This window comes from Perognathus longimembris, chromosome 13, assembly GCF_023159225.1.
Source record: "Perognathus longimembris pacificus isolate PPM17 chromosome 13, ASM2315922v1, whole genome shotgun sequence".
NCBI classification, from domain to species: domain Eukaryota; kingdom Metazoa; phylum Chordata; class Mammalia; order Rodentia; family Heteromyidae; genus Perognathus; species Perognathus longimembris.
This window is the reverse complement of record NC_063173.1, coordinates 2,401,793-2,417,613: the sequence shown is the minus strand read 5'-3', so window position 1 is coordinate 2,417,613 and position 15,821 is coordinate 2,401,793. Positions and strand designations below refer to the sequence as shown.

General features: G+C 53.3%; 2 protein-coding genes across 2 annotated transcripts; one reads left to right on the top strand and one right to left on the bottom strand.

Annotated features, from left to right (window-relative positions):
* Positions 1 to 1,350: 1,350 nt before the first annotated feature.
* On the top strand, positions 1,351 to 8,411 carry Ndufc2 (NADH:ubiquinone oxidoreductase subunit C2). The gene is made up of 3 exons (XM_048360471.1): positions 1,351 to 1,663; positions 5,031 to 5,174; positions 8,232 to 8,411. Exons 1-3 carry the CDS (start codon positions 1,495 to 1,497, stop codon positions 8,279 to 8,281), a joined length of 363 nt encoding a protein of 120 aa, XP_048216428.1. The 5' UTR covers positions 1,351 to 1,494; the 3' UTR covers positions 8,282 to 8,411.
* A 1,254-nt stretch (positions 8,412 to 9,665) lies between these two features.
* Positions 9,666 to 13,356, bottom strand: LOC125361864 (thyroid hormone responsive). The gene is made up of 2 exons (XM_048360470.1): positions 12,823 to 13,356; positions 9,666 to 10,282 (listed from the first exon to the last, which is right to left on the bottom strand). The coding sequence occupies exon 1, from the start codon at positions 13,306 to 13,308 to the stop codon at positions 12,841 to 12,843; it is 468 nt and encodes a 155-aa protein (XP_048216427.1). The 5' UTR covers positions 13,309 to 13,356; the 3' UTR covers positions 9,666 to 10,282; positions 12,823 to 12,840.
* Positions 13,357 to 15,821: the final 2,465 nt, after the last annotated feature.

The following is a 15,821-nucleotide window of genomic DNA, read 5'->3' as shown; positions in this document are numbered from 1 at the left end:
CACAGCTCCTTAAAGGACAAGGTCCATCAATTATCACAGACATCTCTGTACAGCCCTCCAAAGAAACAGAATATGAGTGAATCATAAGAAAGGCTCTCAGCAGCTTTATGTTTTTACAGTTGTCCTGATAAAGAATAGAGGATTAATTTCTCTAGAGAACTGATTAATTTAAATAGAATAAGGGTACGTATTTGCAAGATTAAGGATCTAATACCAAGAATATGTAACTTCTCTTTTTTTTGGCCAGTCCTGGAGCTTGGACTCAGGGCCTGAGCACTGTCCCTGGCTTCTTTTTGCTCAAGGCTAGCACTCTGCCACTTGAGCCACAGCGCCACTTCTGGCCATTTTCTGTATCTGTGGTGCTGGGGAATCGAACCCAGGGCCTCATGTATATGAAGCAGGCACTCTTGCCACTAGGCCATATTCCCAGCCCCAAGAATATGTAACTTCTGCAACAATAAAAACAGCCTGATTTAACAATTTGACTAAAAACTTAAATATACAAGTGGCCCATGAAAAATGCTCACCTGGTCATCACAACTGTAATGAGATATCACTTCACACCAGTTAGGATGGGCAGTATCAAAAGAACAGAAAAGGGCTGGGAATGTGGCCTAGTGGTAGAGTGCTCGCCTCGCATACACGAGGCCCTAGGTTCGATTCCCCAGCACCACATATACAGAAAACGGCCAGAAGCGGCGCTGTGGCTCAAGTGGCGGAGTGCTAGCCTTGAGCGGGAAGAAGCCAGGGACAGTGCTCAGGCCCTGAGTTCAAGCCCAGGACTGGCCAAAAACAAGCAAACACAGAATTTAAGAAGAATTGCTATCTTCAAGGCCTTCTTCTTCCTCGTCCCGCTTTTCCTCACAGCTGTTTATGTTTGTTTTGCGCTGGGCTGGGGCTGGGCTCCGCCCGGGGTCGTTTGCTGAAGGGCGTCGGGGCAGGTGAGGAAGAGGCCTGGCCTGGACCGCGGGCGGGCGGGGGGGGGGGGGCAGGTAGGAATGCCGGGGGGGGAGGGGAGGGTGGCGTCGTTACCGGGCTCACGACACTGTCCCCCCTCTACCTCGCCTCTGTAATAACGGGTGTGAAGCAAAAGCGCTCGCCGCCGCGGCCTCTCCGCCCGGCCGGCCCTCCAGGCGCGCGGAACCTCGGGGGCGGGGTTCCGGCGGAAGCGCGCCGGGGGCCGCGGAGACACGCGGAACCTCGGGGGCGGGGTCCCGGCGGAAGCGCGCCGGGGGCCGCGAAGGCGCGCGGAACCTCGAGGGCGGGGTTCCGGCGGAAGCGCGCCGGGGGCCGCGGAGACACGCGGAACCTCGGGGGCGGGGTCCCGGCGGAAGCGCGCCGGGGGGGAAGCGTGTGGACGCCGCACCGCCGCGCCCGCTGCCCTTCAGCCGGAGCCGGGACGGGCGCGCCTGTACTCCGGGCCCGGGCGGAGGTCGAGGGCTCTTCTGGTCCCGGGAGGCGCGAGGCCGGGCCTCGCGGGGAAGCGGCGTCACCATGATGGACGGACGGCCGGGCCGGGAGCCCCTGCGGTTCCTGCCGGACGAGGCGCGGAGCCTGCCCCCGCCCCGCCTGAGCGACCCGCGGCTCCTCTTCTCGGGCTTCATGGGCTACGGCGCCGCCCTGCTGGACAACGCGCTCCGCCAGAGGCCCGTGCTGAAGAGCGGTGAGGCGGCGCGGGGCGGCGGCGGCGGGAGGGCCGGGGCGGGGGGCGCGGGGAGGCCGCGGGGCCGGGGGTGGGGGGGGCGCGGGGAGGCCGCGGGCCGGGCCGGGGCGCTCGGGCTCGTCCCCTCCCCTCCAGGCCGTGCTCTCCGTAACCGGGCACCCCAACACGGAGAGCTCGAAAGACAGCCTGGGGGGGGCGCCCCCCTCAGCCGTGGGAGAGAGAGAGGCCAGAGCGCCGGCCCAAGGTCACCGCGGCGCCGCGCCGGCTCCCCACGCTTCCCGGGCGTCGCCGCAGCCTAGGCCTCTTGGGAAGATGCAGGTTCTGACTTGTAAGGTGTAGGACCCAGGCCTGGCGGGAGCGGGGTGCCAGGTGCCAGGGCTCATCCCCGTGATCCTAGCTGCTCAGGAGGCTGAAACCTGAGCAGTGAGGTTCTAGAAAGGCAGGAATCTCCAATTCACCACCAGAAAACCGAAGTGGCGCTGTGGCTCAAGTAGTAGAGTGGACTCCGGCCTTGAGCTGAAGAGCTCAGGGACAGCGCCCAAGGCCCAGAGTTCAAGACCCATGATCAAAAAAGGAAAAAAAAAAAAAGGGCACAACGGCTTCAAAGTTTATCCTCACTGAATAAAGAAGGGGAAAGTGGTGATTATGGAGAAAAACCACGGTGAGTTGTGATTATGCAAATGAGGACTTGGAGAAAAGCCAAGACTTGGGGACGCAGACACAGCCTCTAAAACAGGTAGAGTCACCTGGCCCCGTGTAGTCTAGGGCCTTGTGTAGTCCAGTGGCGCAGGGAAGGACATGGCATGTTTTGGTTTGCTCTATTACTGGTAGCCATTTAGGGAAAGCAGTACCATTTGGAGTAAGAATACAAGAAAGACTCTGAATACAAGAATGAGATTAATTTTCCCACAAGAACTGATATTTAAAATAAAAAAAAACTAAAAAAAAGAGTACAAGAAAGAGCCCTGCCCCCTGTCTAGTCCAAACAGGACAGTTAGAATTGAGATTTAATTTCAGTCTGCACTTAGCACAAAATGTTGCTGTCCACCAAGTGCTGGTGACTCATGCTTATAATAATCCTAGCTACTCAAGAGGCTGAGATCTAAGGACCATGGTTTAAAGCCAGCCTGGGCAGAAAAGTCCTTGAGACTCTTACCTCCTAAATAACTAGCAAAAAGCCAGGCTTGGGGTATGGTTCAAGTGGTAGAGTGCCAGTCAAGGAAACAAGCGGGGCAAGTTCAAGGCCTTTGAATTCAAACCCTAGTACTGCCCTCCCTCAAAAAAAAAAAAAAATGTTCTCTGTGTTTTGTTGAATCTCACATTCTCCAAAATACCCATATAAGTATTTTGTCTTAGTTTATGTGTTGCTACTATGAGAAAGATGGAGTGAGTGTTGTCCATTTTAGAAGTGGTAAATTGACTCACCCAAAGTCATTCAATAATAAATTTGTAGTAGATGTAGTAGTATAACAACTCACAATGGAATAAGATGAACTCATCCTTTTTAACTCCAAGAAATGGGTACACTCAGAGGAATTGTGGCATATGAGTCTTGAAGGATGAGGAGATTGCTGGGCACAGAAAAACCACCATACATTATGTTACAGCATGAAAAATCGAGCAATTGACAGTAGTTCCAAATTGCGGGAGTGTGGTGTGCATGTCAGGAGTGGCGGAAGAGTTGACACATGAAACGCCATCTCACGAAGGGTCTTCTTCACAATTTGGACTTCTTTGGGGCACAGTTGAAGCATACAGGGGACTGACAAAATAGGTTTGCATTTCAGTAGAATTCTTAGTGCTAGGGTAAAAAATGACTTCAGAGTGCAGTGTATCTGTTGAAAGGGAGAGTAGTGCAAAAGACACAGCTTCTGAAGCCAGGAGAAGAGATGACTAGGTGGAATTCACTGTGCTGGATTCTGGGTGTAGAGAAAACAAGGTTAGAGAAAAAGGTAATTACTGCTGCTGACTTGGGTTCCTGTCATTCTCCACAATGGGCCTGAGTATGAAAGGGAAACAAATTAGTTGGGTGGGGAATATTCACATTTACATGTCTGTTCATATATACATTAATATACAGAGACCAAATACATATTTGGGTATATGTTGTTCATGGATGTCTAGGTTAGAAATATGTAAATAAGTATTACTATTCTTACTCCTTTCTTTCCCTCTTTTTTCCTTTCTCTCTTCTCCCTTCCCTCCCTCCTTTTTTTTTTTTTTTTTTTTGGCCAGTCCTGGGCCTTGGACTCAGGGCCTTAGCACTGTCTCTGGCTTCTTCCCGCTCAAGGCTAGCACTCTGCCACTTGAGCCACAGCACTACTTCTGGCTCTTTCTGTATATGTGGTGCTGGGGAATCGAACCCAGGGCTTCATGTATACAAGGCAAGCGCTCTACCACTAGGCCATATCCCCAGCCCTCAGCTTGTGTTTTACCAGACACTGGTGGCTCATGCCTTTTGTCCCAGCTTTATGGGAAACTGAAATCATAAAAAACAAAGTTCTTTATGACCAAGCATAAACATGAGACCCTTTTAACCAACAGCTGGATGAAGTGTCTAGCACCTGTTATTCTGTTATATGGGAAGTCTAAATAAGAGGATCAAGGTTCAGACTGGTGTGAATATTCACAGGATTCCTCATTCAAAAAATAATGCAGGAAAAAAATGGCAAGGGGCATGACTCGAGGTAGAGCACTTTCCTCACAATCATGAGGGCCTGAATTCAACTCCCAAGTACCAAAAACAAACAAAATACCCTTGGTCCTGGTGCCTGTTGCTCACGCCTGTAGTCCTGGCGACTAAGGAAGCTGAGATCTAAGGATTATAGTGTGAAGCCCAGGCAGAAAAGTCCCTGAGATTTTTATTTCCCATTATCCAGCAAAAATGTTGGGCTGCAAGTGTGGCTTAGGGTAAGGCACCAACCACGAGCTGAAAAAGCCAAGGAAGAGCACAAAGCCTTGAACTCTAGCCTTGATCCTTGCGCGGATAGGTAGTTAGCCAATGGGGAATGTGTAGCTTGACCATATACCACCAGCCTAATGATGTCAAGGCCCTGAGTCCTCCTGAAGACAAAACAAAGAGTCTGAGATATGAGGATCATGGTTCAAAGACCACCTGAGCAAGAAAGTCCAGTTAACCACAGAGAAGCCAGATGTGAAGCCGTGGCTCAAGTGGTAGAATGCCAACCTTGAGCAAAAAAGCTAAGGGATAGCCCCCCGGCCCTGAGTTCAAGCCCTAGTCCTGGCTCACACACACACAAAGTCTTAGAAAGAGTGACATAAGAGTTGATCATACACCTGAACTGTTAAAAAAAAAAAAAAAGGAATCCTTTATATACAGTGACTAATTTTTTATTTTTAATTTTAGGTTTGCATCGCCAGCTTTTATATGTTACATCCTTTTTTTTTGCTGGATATTATCTTTTAAGACGTCAAGAGTATATTGTTGCTGTGAGGGACCACGACATGTTTGCGTATATAAAGTCACATCCAGGAGATTTTCCTGTAAAAGGTATTTGAAGCTAATTGTGAAAAGCCTTTCTTTATTCTGCATTATTTTCTCTGGTTAATCGTATTTGTCGTGTGCCTCAGGTACTTCTTCTATCCTACTGCCTCCCCCATATTTCTCTTGAGCTCATATGTCCTAGTCTAGACTGGAAGTCACCCTATAGCCCTTGAACTTGTGATCTACCTGCTTGTGCCTCTCCTACCATCCACAGCTTCTCCTTGAATTCATTCATCCAGTTGCTGACCGACACCTCTGAACCTCTGTTTTCCTTTGGAGAGTAAACAAAACTCATGTCCCCTCTACCTTCCCAAACCATCTGCTCAACTTTGAACCCTCCTCTCTTCCCGTGGCTGTTACCCTGGTGAGGCCTTGATAATCTCTTGCTTGGACTGCTGAACTTGCCTCTAGTTCATTACTGCCTTTTGCCTTACTTCTGCTAACAACAGGTCTGATCACACCTCTGCTTAAAAAAAGCTATTGAAGGGCTGGGGAGATAGCCTAGTGGCAAGAGTGCCTGCCTCGGATACACGAGGCCCTAGGTTCGATTCCCCAGCACCACATATACAGAAAACGGCCAGAAGCGGCGCTGTGGCTCAAGTGGCAGAGTGCTAGCCTTGAGCGGGAAGAAGCCAGGGACAGTGCTCAGGCCCTGAGTCCAAGGCCCAGGACTGGCCAAAAAAAAAAAAAAAAAAGCTATTGAAGTTGGGATGCTGGTGGCTCACATCTGTGAGCCTAGCTACTTAAGAGACTGAGATCTGAGGACCATGGTTCAGAGGTAGCCTAGGCAGGAAAATCCAGGAGACTCCTTATCTCAATTAACTACCAAAAAGCCAGTGGTAGAGCACAAAAGCTCAGGGACCGTGCCCAGGCCCTAACTTCAAGCCCCAGGACTGGCACAAAGATAGATAGATAGATAGATAGATAATACAGCTATTGATTGCCCATAGGATGAAATCCAGACTTGTTAGGTAGAAACACGGCCATTCTGTCTTCCTCTCTGGACTGTAGTGTAGCCTCATCTTTATTTTCCCAGCTTCTGGCACAGAGCCTTCACAGAGCAAGTGACGCTGCTTCTTCTCCCTTCATTCATCTCTTGCCGGTGCTACCGCTAGAGTCCTAGCTGAAAGCTGAAGGGTTAAACCGAGGGAGCAGGGAGAAGCTAGGAGGCCAGCAGTTGATGTAGCCAAGCTCTCTGCGCTCTCTCACTGTGCAGGAAGCTTGGGAATGCTTGTCCTCAGCCTGCCCTGTATTGCCTTGACTGTGTTGTACCTTCCTTCTGGTACGTTCTTCCTCCTCTGGCCCCTATTCCTCTGTGTCCACAAAGCAAATTCCTCTTCAAGATTTAATGTCTCAATGAAGCCTGGCAGTGGGATAACTTCTATTGCCTGTGTTAACCTTTGTGCACACACAGATGGTTATCTATGCAAGCTCTTTGTAAACTAGTATTTAACTTGCCAGGCTTTCTTTTCTTTTCTTTTCTTTTCTTTCTGGCCAGTTCTGGGCCTTGAACTCGGGGCCTGAGCACTGTCCCTGGCTTCTTCCTGCTTAAGGCTAGCACTCTACCACTTGAGCCACAGTGCCACTTCCAGCTTTTTCTTTCTTTTTTTTTGCCAGCTTTTTCTATATATGTGGTGCTGAGGAATCGAACCCAGGGCTTCATGTATACGAAGCGAGCACTTTACCACTAGGCCATATGCCCAGCCCCTCTGTGGGACTTTTATCTCCAATTAACCACTAGAAAACTGGGAGTGGAGCTGTGGTTCAAAGTGGTAGAGAGTGTGCTATCTTTGAGCAAAATAGCTCAGTGACAGCGCCCCCAGGCCCTAAGTTCAAGCCCCAGGACTGACTTGTCCGGTATGTGTGAGGCCCTAGGCTCGATCCCAACACTGCTGAGGGGTTGGGAGATACAAGTTTGTTTGGTTTTTTGGCAGTATAAAACCACGGAGGTGGATATCTCAGGAGCGGTGAGTACTCAGAGCCATTGGATGTGAGGGCCAGAAGGAATCTTTTGGAAAAACTGTTTCCTAGAAGTGAGGCCTGGTGGCCGAGAATCCTTAGCTGCCGACTTCCCACGTGTTCCCTGCATCTACATAGCCGCCTCCGGCCCTGGAGTAGCGGAGCACTGGCAAAGGGGCCACGCGCCCCGGCACTGACAGCAGGCCCCGGAGACCTCGGCCACACCAGCCGCTGGGCCCCCCTAGCGTATCCGTGCTGCTCTGTTTATTCCTCTTGCACCCTTCCACCAAAATACCCCGCAGCACCTTGTCCATCCTGCCAACCACGGCGTCACCACAGATGTCCCACAGGTTCAGGAAGCAAGGGCATACCAGTAACGAACAAACTCTCTAGGACAGGAAAGCGAAGAAATTCTTAGGGGTCTGTCTGTACCCACCCATCTGGGCTGCATTAGCCGAGGTCATTTCTAAACGATAGGAATTTGTTGTTCACAGTTCTGGAGGCTGTTGGGGAGTTCAGATTGAGGAGCCAACAGTTGGTTATCTGGGCTTCCTAGGTGGCACTTCTTGCTGTTTTCACATTTGAAGGGACACAGAAGGGCTGGGACCATTGCTCAAGCAGTGGAGTGTTTGCCTAGCATGTATGAAGTTAGGAGTCCAATCCCTAGTATAAGGCAGGAAAGTGTGGGGACTATCAAGCTCTCTGTCATGCCCTGTTTGTAACAGGATGACCTAATCACCTCTCAAAGGCCCCACCTCTTAACACTGTAGCCTTGGAAGCTAGGTTTCAACACGTGAGTTTTGTGGGGGACACAAACATTGAGACCATAACAGGATTTCTATTGGTAAGATTGTGAAGTGTTTATTTATCGATCAATCGATTGATTGTGTGTGTGTGTGTGAAGGCCTGAGCACTGGCTTCCTTTTGCTCAAGGCTAGCACTCTACCTCTTGAGCCACAGCGCCCCTTCAGGCTTATTCTGTTTATGTGGTGCTGAGGAATCGAACCCAGGGCTTCATGCATGCCCGGCAAGCACTCTACCGCTAGGCCACACTCCCAGCCTTAAAACATAATTTTAAATTAAATGTTTCATGTTCTTTTATAGAAAAGAAACGTTATCGTGAAGTTCTTGAAGAATTCTACCCAGTACGTTGAAGTCTTTACACACTTGCTTCTGTTTCCTCTTCTTTCTGAATTTTATGGAACACGTTTCCATGACAACTGAAGTTTGTGTTACTCTAGATGTTAATGCCTGTAATTAAAATAGTTATTATGACTCCTCTGACTCTTGGGTTTGTTGTTTGTTTGGACGTGGGCCTCACTCTTGCTAGGCAGGTGCTGTTTCTGAGCCGTGCCTCTAGCCCTTTGTCACGCAGGCTTGGGGCAGGGGAACAGTGCAGGAGGGGAGGTGCCGGTGCCAATCCCGGGACTTGAACTCGGGGCTGGGGTGCTGTCCTTGCGCATTTTCACTCAAGGCTAGCGCTCTGCCCCCTTAGTTACAGCTCCAGATAAGAGGCTTGCAGACTTTCTTGTCCCGGCTGGCTTCAAACCGTCATCCTCAGGTCTCAGCCTCCCGAGTAGCCAGGCTTCCAGGCGTGAGCCGCCAGCCCATGCTGGTTATCTTTGAGATGGGGTCTCGTTCCGTGCCTGGGCGTGCGCCTGGACCGCGCGCCGCTTGCTTTAGGCCTCCAGCTTTTAGCTGGGGCGACAGGCTCATGCCGCCACTCTCCCAGCTTCTCACTTGATGGGATCATAGACATTGCTGCATAAACTGTCCTAGAACCTCAGTCCTCTCGCTCTCCGCCTCCTACGTGGTTTAAGATGACAGACTCAAGCCCCCTCACCCAGCTTTCTGCTCATTACGTAGAGCCACAACCTTTCCTGCTTGGGCTGGCTTTGAACCATGATCCTCAGATCTCAGCTTCCTGGGTGGCTAAGATCACATACACAGCTGACTTCCTTTTCCATCTTTTGATTCTTGGATTGAAGTGCTCTTACCCCTGGAGCCACACCCCAGTCCAAAGCTAGTGTTTGTAGCTTAATCAAATCCAAAGGCTCATCCCCCCCCCCCCCCCAATTTTTGTTTAGATTTTGTAATCAAATTAGGTTTTAGAGATTAGGGTTTTGTTTTGTTTTTGCCAGTCCTGGGCCTTGGACTCAGGGCCTGAGCACTGTCCCTGGCTTCCTTTTGCTCAAGGCTAGCACTCTGCCACTTGAGCCACAGCGCCACTTCTGGCCGTTTTCTATATATGTGGTGCTGGGGAATCGAACCCAGGGCCTCATGTATACGAGGCAAGCCCTCTCGCCACCAGGCCATATCCCCAGCCCATAGAGATTAGTTTTTAAAATTTACGTACGTGATTCCAAATTGGGTAGCAGTATGCGTATACCTAATGGTTTCAGACCAAAATCCAAAGAATTCTGCTACAGTGCCACTTGTTAAAAAAATAAAAAGTAAAGCTATGTCAGAGAAAGAGCTTGAGAAATAGATGTGCAAATACAGAAGTGTGCAAACAGGTGTGCAAATGCAGATGGTTGGTTTGGGCTTTTTATTTGCTACTGCAATAAATAGGTTTGTGGTTCGCCTGTGTGGGGCCGCGTGCGGGGTAGGCAGGTGTGGGGTCAGCCGCTCGCCTGTCTCTTACTTCGGGAAGATGAAAGGCAAGGCGCAGGGCAGGCACACAGGAGGGTGAGAGAAAACCAATCAGCCTGTTCATGGCTCTCGCGTCCCAAGTGCTTTTGATTGGTCCCGCTGTGTCTTTGTAGTGGGAGAGGTAGTAAGCCGTCTTCCTATTTCATGTGAGGGGATTTAGACTCGTGTGTGGCTGGTTTGCCTGGGATGGAGCGCAGAGAACCCGCCAGCAGGAGGGCTGAAAGCGCAGCTCGTGCTTACTCGGCACCCTGGCTCTTCCCACTGCGCCACGCCGGACATTAGAGCAACGTCCAGCGCCTCCTGAGCCGCACTGGTCACCCTTCCCAGCTGCACGAGGGAGTTAAACATCGCGACAGACACCCTCAGGTGAGCCAGTGACGACTCCACGAATGGGTGCTCAGGAGAAGGTGGAGAAGCAGCCCTGAGGCACAGCCGCCGGGCCTTGCTCCGCAGGCTGGCCAGCCGCTCGCGGCGCCATCGAGTCTCCTCCCGGGGAAAGGGACCTGTGCAGAGCAGGGAAATGGAAAAAGCCGGATCAGTAGAAATGCAAACAACAAGTGCTGTCGCCTGCCTACCGATGTCGAAAGCGCGGTGAAAACACATGTTGACACTGCTGCTGGAAACTGGGCGGTACTCCAGGTCGAAAAGGTCAGAGACCATCCTGGGATCGCTTGTCTGACTTCTCCACTTTTTTTTGGTGCCAGTCCTAGGGCTTGAACGCGGGACCTGTGTTGCTCAAGGTTAGTGCTCTACCACGTTGAGCCACGGCTCCAGTTCTGGCTTTCTTGGATGTTTAAGTGGAGAAAGTTATACCGATTCTTTTGTCCAGGCTGGCTTCAAACTGTGATCCTTAGATCTCAGTCTCCTGAGTCGCTACGATGACAAGCGTGGGCCACCGGCGGCACCGGGCAGCATTATTGCCCGACGACTAGAGAATTATAGGGTGAGATTTCTACCCTTCTACCCCCAGCCAAGAGTGCAGAACTCTGAGACTCAGGACCACACCTAGCAGTGTGAAGGAGAGAGTGAGGCTAGTTGGTAGGCCCAGATTTTGCAATCGACTGTAGCTTTCCTTCTCAGGCCTCCAGGTGTTTTTTTTCATCCGTTAAAGGTAATAATTCATTAGGTAATTAACAGGCAAGTGATTTACACGACTGAATGCTAGTTGTTACTTTGCCTGCCATTATGGTGCACTGAGGAGACTGGAACCCAAGGCCTCGCCGCCCGTTGGTGCTGGCAGCAGGACACAGACCTCAAGGCTCAGCTCCCTGGGGCCCTGGCTCTATTCAGGAGCCTTTGGAAGGCAGCCCGGGAAGCCTCAAGGGGACTGGGAAACCGGGCTGCAGTTCACAGTTGGGCTTGGAGCTGGAGAAAGTAGCTGAAGCAGTTTTTCTGTAGGCTCTGTTGGGGGGAAGTGGCCATTTATTCTTCATTAATCCTGAATGGCAGAGTGGGCATGATGGACAGAACACTCAGCTCCAAGGTGGAGCTTACCTTGCTTTTCTTTGTTTTTCCCCTCCTTCCCTCCCTCTCTTTCTCCCTTCCTCCCTCCTTCCCTCCGTCCCTCCCTTCCTTCCTTCCTTCCTTCCTTCCTTCCTTCCTTCCTTCCTTAGACACAAGTCTCAATAGGTTTCCCAGGCTGGCCTTGAACGTGAAATCCTTGTGCCTCAGCCTCCCGAGCACTGGGCTTACAGGCCTGTATCCCTGCACTTGGCTCTGGGCTTGCTTTTGTTCTCTTTGTCTATGCATTGGAGTCATTTTGCCTCTCTGGCTTTAGTTTCTTTCCTAGTAGGTGAGCTACAAGTCTTGTCCCACGTTACCTGCCTTAGGACCCTTTGGGATTCCGGCGGATATAGCCGTGGTTTATAACGGATGCAGGCCCCGTGGCAGGGGGGGGGGGGGGATGTGGCGCAGTGGTAGAGCCATCGCCTTCTATGCGCCAGGTCCCGAGTTTGAATCCCCAGGAGTACAGAGAAAACAAGAAGCCAAACCTGGCGAGTGCCGTGGTCCAGCTTTTCCCACCCGTGAATGAGCCAAGCCCTCCTGTGCCACCACCGGCTGTGTGGGTGCCCAGTCTCCCCCGACAGCCCTGTGGGCACACGGGGGCCGGCTGCGGCCCCCCCGGTCTCTCCCGGGGGCCGGCCGCCGCAGCCTGGCATGGCCAGAGCCCCCGGCCCATTGCGAGGGGGGCACCGTGGGCGGCCGCACCTGCACCCCTCACACGCGGGCCTTTCCACGTTCTGGGGCGGGAGAAGACACGGAAAGCACGGCCATGCGCAGAGATCCCACACCACACCCCCCGCGCCAGGCGCCTCCTCTGGGTCCAGGGCCTCCGTCTGCAAGATGGCGTTCAGCTCATCTTTGACGGTGAGGCACGATGGCACGCCTCTTTTCTCCCCAGTGCGTGGAAGGCTGAGGGTCGTGTGTTAGATAAGGAGACCCTGTCTCCTCAACAAAAGAAAACAGCACCATCTTTGTAGGACGCGTGCGAGGAGGCTGCCCTGGCTTTCCCTGGGCTTGAGGAGAAGCTACGGGGCCTGGACGGGCCTCAGCAGCTCGGCATGTCCCCTGAGTTCTAGCCAGTGTGTGTGTGTGTACACCTGATCGAGTCCGTAGCTTTAATCAGACTCCGTGTGTGTGTGTGTGTGTGTGTATGCGCGCGCGCACCGTGCCCAGGCCAGTTCTGGGGCTTGAGCTCCGGTCCTCCGTGCTGTCTCCCAGCGTCTGCACTGAGGGCTGCGGTCTTCTCTGGAGCACGCCTCCGCCCTGGCTCACTTTGGGCTTCGTGGGAGATCAGAGCCTCGCAGCCTTGCCTGCACAGGTGGGAGGCCCTGCTGCCCCGCCTCTCATCGGATGGTTAAAGAAGGCGACTGAGCGAATGGCTGTGTCTGTGCAATTGACGCATTTACATGCAATCACGCCTAGGAGGGAACGCACGCGCACACGAACACGCGATGTGACCCTGACACGGCGCGGGCCGCTTCCTCACCGGCACGCCGCGTTAGGTATCCCCCCCCCCCCCCCCCCCCCGCATATCCCTTACCTTCCCCAGAGTCCACGGCTACAGGACCTGGTCTGTCATCTCCCGGTACTTCCTGGCCACCTCCTGGGCCTTCAGGGTGAGGTGGGTGAGGATGTGGTGGAGGCTGGAGAAGTGCAGGTGGAACTGGGCCTCCAGGTCCAGCCCCGCGCCCCCGTCGCCCTGGGCCTCGGCCCTCTCGGCCGCGTCGGCCTCGGCCTTGCCCGGCGGGCCGCCGGCCACCCGGGCCTGCCATTCCTCCCGGGGCAGCATGCCGTGCTCCACCTCCAGGCGGATGGTCTTGAGCATGGTGAAGTAGGCGTGGAGGTCGGGGGCGTCCTCGGGGGCCCGCGCCCCGGGCCCCCCCAGCCGCACGTCCCGCAGGAGGCTGGGGATCATCACCACCTGCTCCATGTCGCGCACCGCGGCCACGTACTGCTCCGTGACGGCCAGCAGGCAGCTGCGGGGGTAGCGCCGGGCCAGCGCCGGGGCGGCCGTCTGCTTCCACATCCCGAGGCCGGCTCGCTTCCGATCCCGGGGCGGCTGGGCGTGCCCGGGCCGGGGGGCTGGCTCCACGCAGCCCCGTTTTAAGCCCGTCCCGGAGAGTGGGATCTACCACGGCATCAGGTGATCTCCCTGCCCGGCGCCGCCCGGCCCTTCCTCCAGGACCCGGCCGTGCCAGAGGGAAACTCGGCCCCCTGCCAGCTGGATCGCCGGACGGCAGGGCGGACGGATCGAGCTTCCGGGTCACTTGCGGGCAGGCCTCTGCGCTGCCTGCCAGGGCCGGTCTCCACCCGGGCACCCCATTGTGAAACGAACCAGGAAGGAGAGGCCTGACGCGACACCCCATAAAGGTAGGCAGACAGCCCCGGGGCCGGGGCCGGGCGTCCCGCAGCAGGGGACCGAGCCGTGCGCGGGTCTGACGGGCCTCCTCACGGAGAATGGCGTTTCACCAGATCCTTGACTATGAGCAGACAAAAGTCCTTGCGAGACACATCCGCTGGGTATGGCCTCGGTCAGTCAGCAGGGTTGAAAAAGTAGATAAAATTGCTTCCTCGCTTGAATAGAAATCTTTTTTTGTCCAAAAAAATCAACAAGTTAAAGAATTTAACTTCTGGGGCTGGGAATGTGGCCTAGTGGCAAGAGAGCTTGCCTCGTATACATGAAGCCCTGGGTTTGAATCCTCAGCACCACATATATAGAAAACGACCAGAAGTGGCGCTGTGGCTCAAGTGGCAGAGTGCTAGCCTTGAGCAAAACTCCAGGGACAGTGCTCAGGCCCTGAGTTCAAGGCCCAGGACTGGCAAAAAAAAAACAAAAAGAATTGAACTTCTCTGATCCCTGTCATCTTCGCTCCTTGGAGACTGAGATCTGAGGATCCCAGTTCAAAAGCCAGCCTGAGTAGATAATTTCGAGACACTTATCTCCAATTAACCAGCAAAAGGCCAGAAGTAGGGGTGTGGTACAAGTGGTAGAGCACCAGCCTTCAGGCAAAGGCTAAACATGAGCTCAAGGCCCTCAGTTGAAGTCCCAGTACTGGCACGCACGCACGCACGCACACACACACACACACACACACACACACACACACACACACACAAAAGATGGGGGGAAAAGTATTTTACTTTAGGGTCTAAGGATGTGGCTTAGCAGCTGGATACCCAGTACTTGTCTAACATACAGGAGGCCTTGAGTTTGATTTCAGCAGAAAAAAAAATTAACTTCAGCTTACTTAAGTAAACATCTTATTAACTCACTTGTAGCCCTCAAACATTGCTTTGGACCCTTACTAAGGAAAAAAAAGAAATTCTCCAGTATTTTCTCCTCCAGAGAATGGGGAGCTAGAGGCTGGTGGCTCAGGCCTGTAATCCTAGCTACTTAAGAAGCTGAGATTTGAGGACTGAAGTTCAAAGCCAACCCAGTCAGGAAGGTCCATGAGACTCTCGTCTCCAATTAATAAGCAAAAAGCCAAACGTGAAGCTGTGGCTTAAGTGGCAAAGTACCACCTTGAGAAAAAAAAAAAAAAAAAAAAGCTAAGGAACAGCACCCAGGCCTTGAGTTCAAGCCCCTATACCAGCATGAAATAAAGAAGTAGAAAAGAGAAAATGAAATGAATAAATAAAATGGACTCCTCTTCTTTTTCGATACCCAGGATATCTGAAGAGTGGTCATAGCCAGACACCCCAAGGCTGGGCGTTGTCAGGTGGGTGCCAGCTTTTTCCACCAACCCACTTGCACTCCAAACAGAGTTTGGGGCTCCCGTGCCCCCAGTATAAACTGAAAGGCTTGGAAATTTTTGAGAAGAAAACCTTTCCAGCGGTGGTTACGTAACTCCTCTGGCTCTACGGCCAGGCCCCGCGGGCCATTCACTCTCCGCCTTAGTTCTCGTGATTTTAACCCAGGCCCGGGGTCACCGGCCGAGAACGGGCGAACAGCGTGTTCTGTTGCGGTCAGGACGGGGAGGGCTGACTGCCATGGAGCCCGGCCAGGAGCGCCCCGGGAGCCGCCGCCTTCTGCCTCTTTGGCCCAGTGGCCTTGGGCAGTCCTGGGCCTCCCCTGCCTCGCCCCGAAGGCCCGGAGGGCCCGCTGCTCTTCCTTACCGCCCCTCCGTGTGCGGGTTCCCCTCAAACCCACTGTCTTCCACGACTCTGCTTCTGCATGCCCACGTCCATCCCATCTGAGGCCAGTCAGCGCCCAGACCTGACCCTGGGCTTGAGCCAGAGGGAGTCAGTGCTTGGAACAAGAGGGCTGGGAGTTGGAATGAGTGCAAGGGAAAACTGAGATGGGTCCCCGTGACCAGGTCTCCATCACAGACTGCCCGAGGGCTGAGGATCTTTTTGGGGTGTGGGGGGGGGGGGCAGTGGTGTTCCTGTTCTCAAAGATACCACAGCTGGGCACAGCCAGGCCGGTGCAGATGGGAAATTCCAGCTGAGGGAAGGCGGGAAGTAGCAGAAACGAGACCGGATTCGAGCGCCATGCGGGTTCCCGCGTCTTCCTTCTGTGGGGTACGGTACCATTGGGCG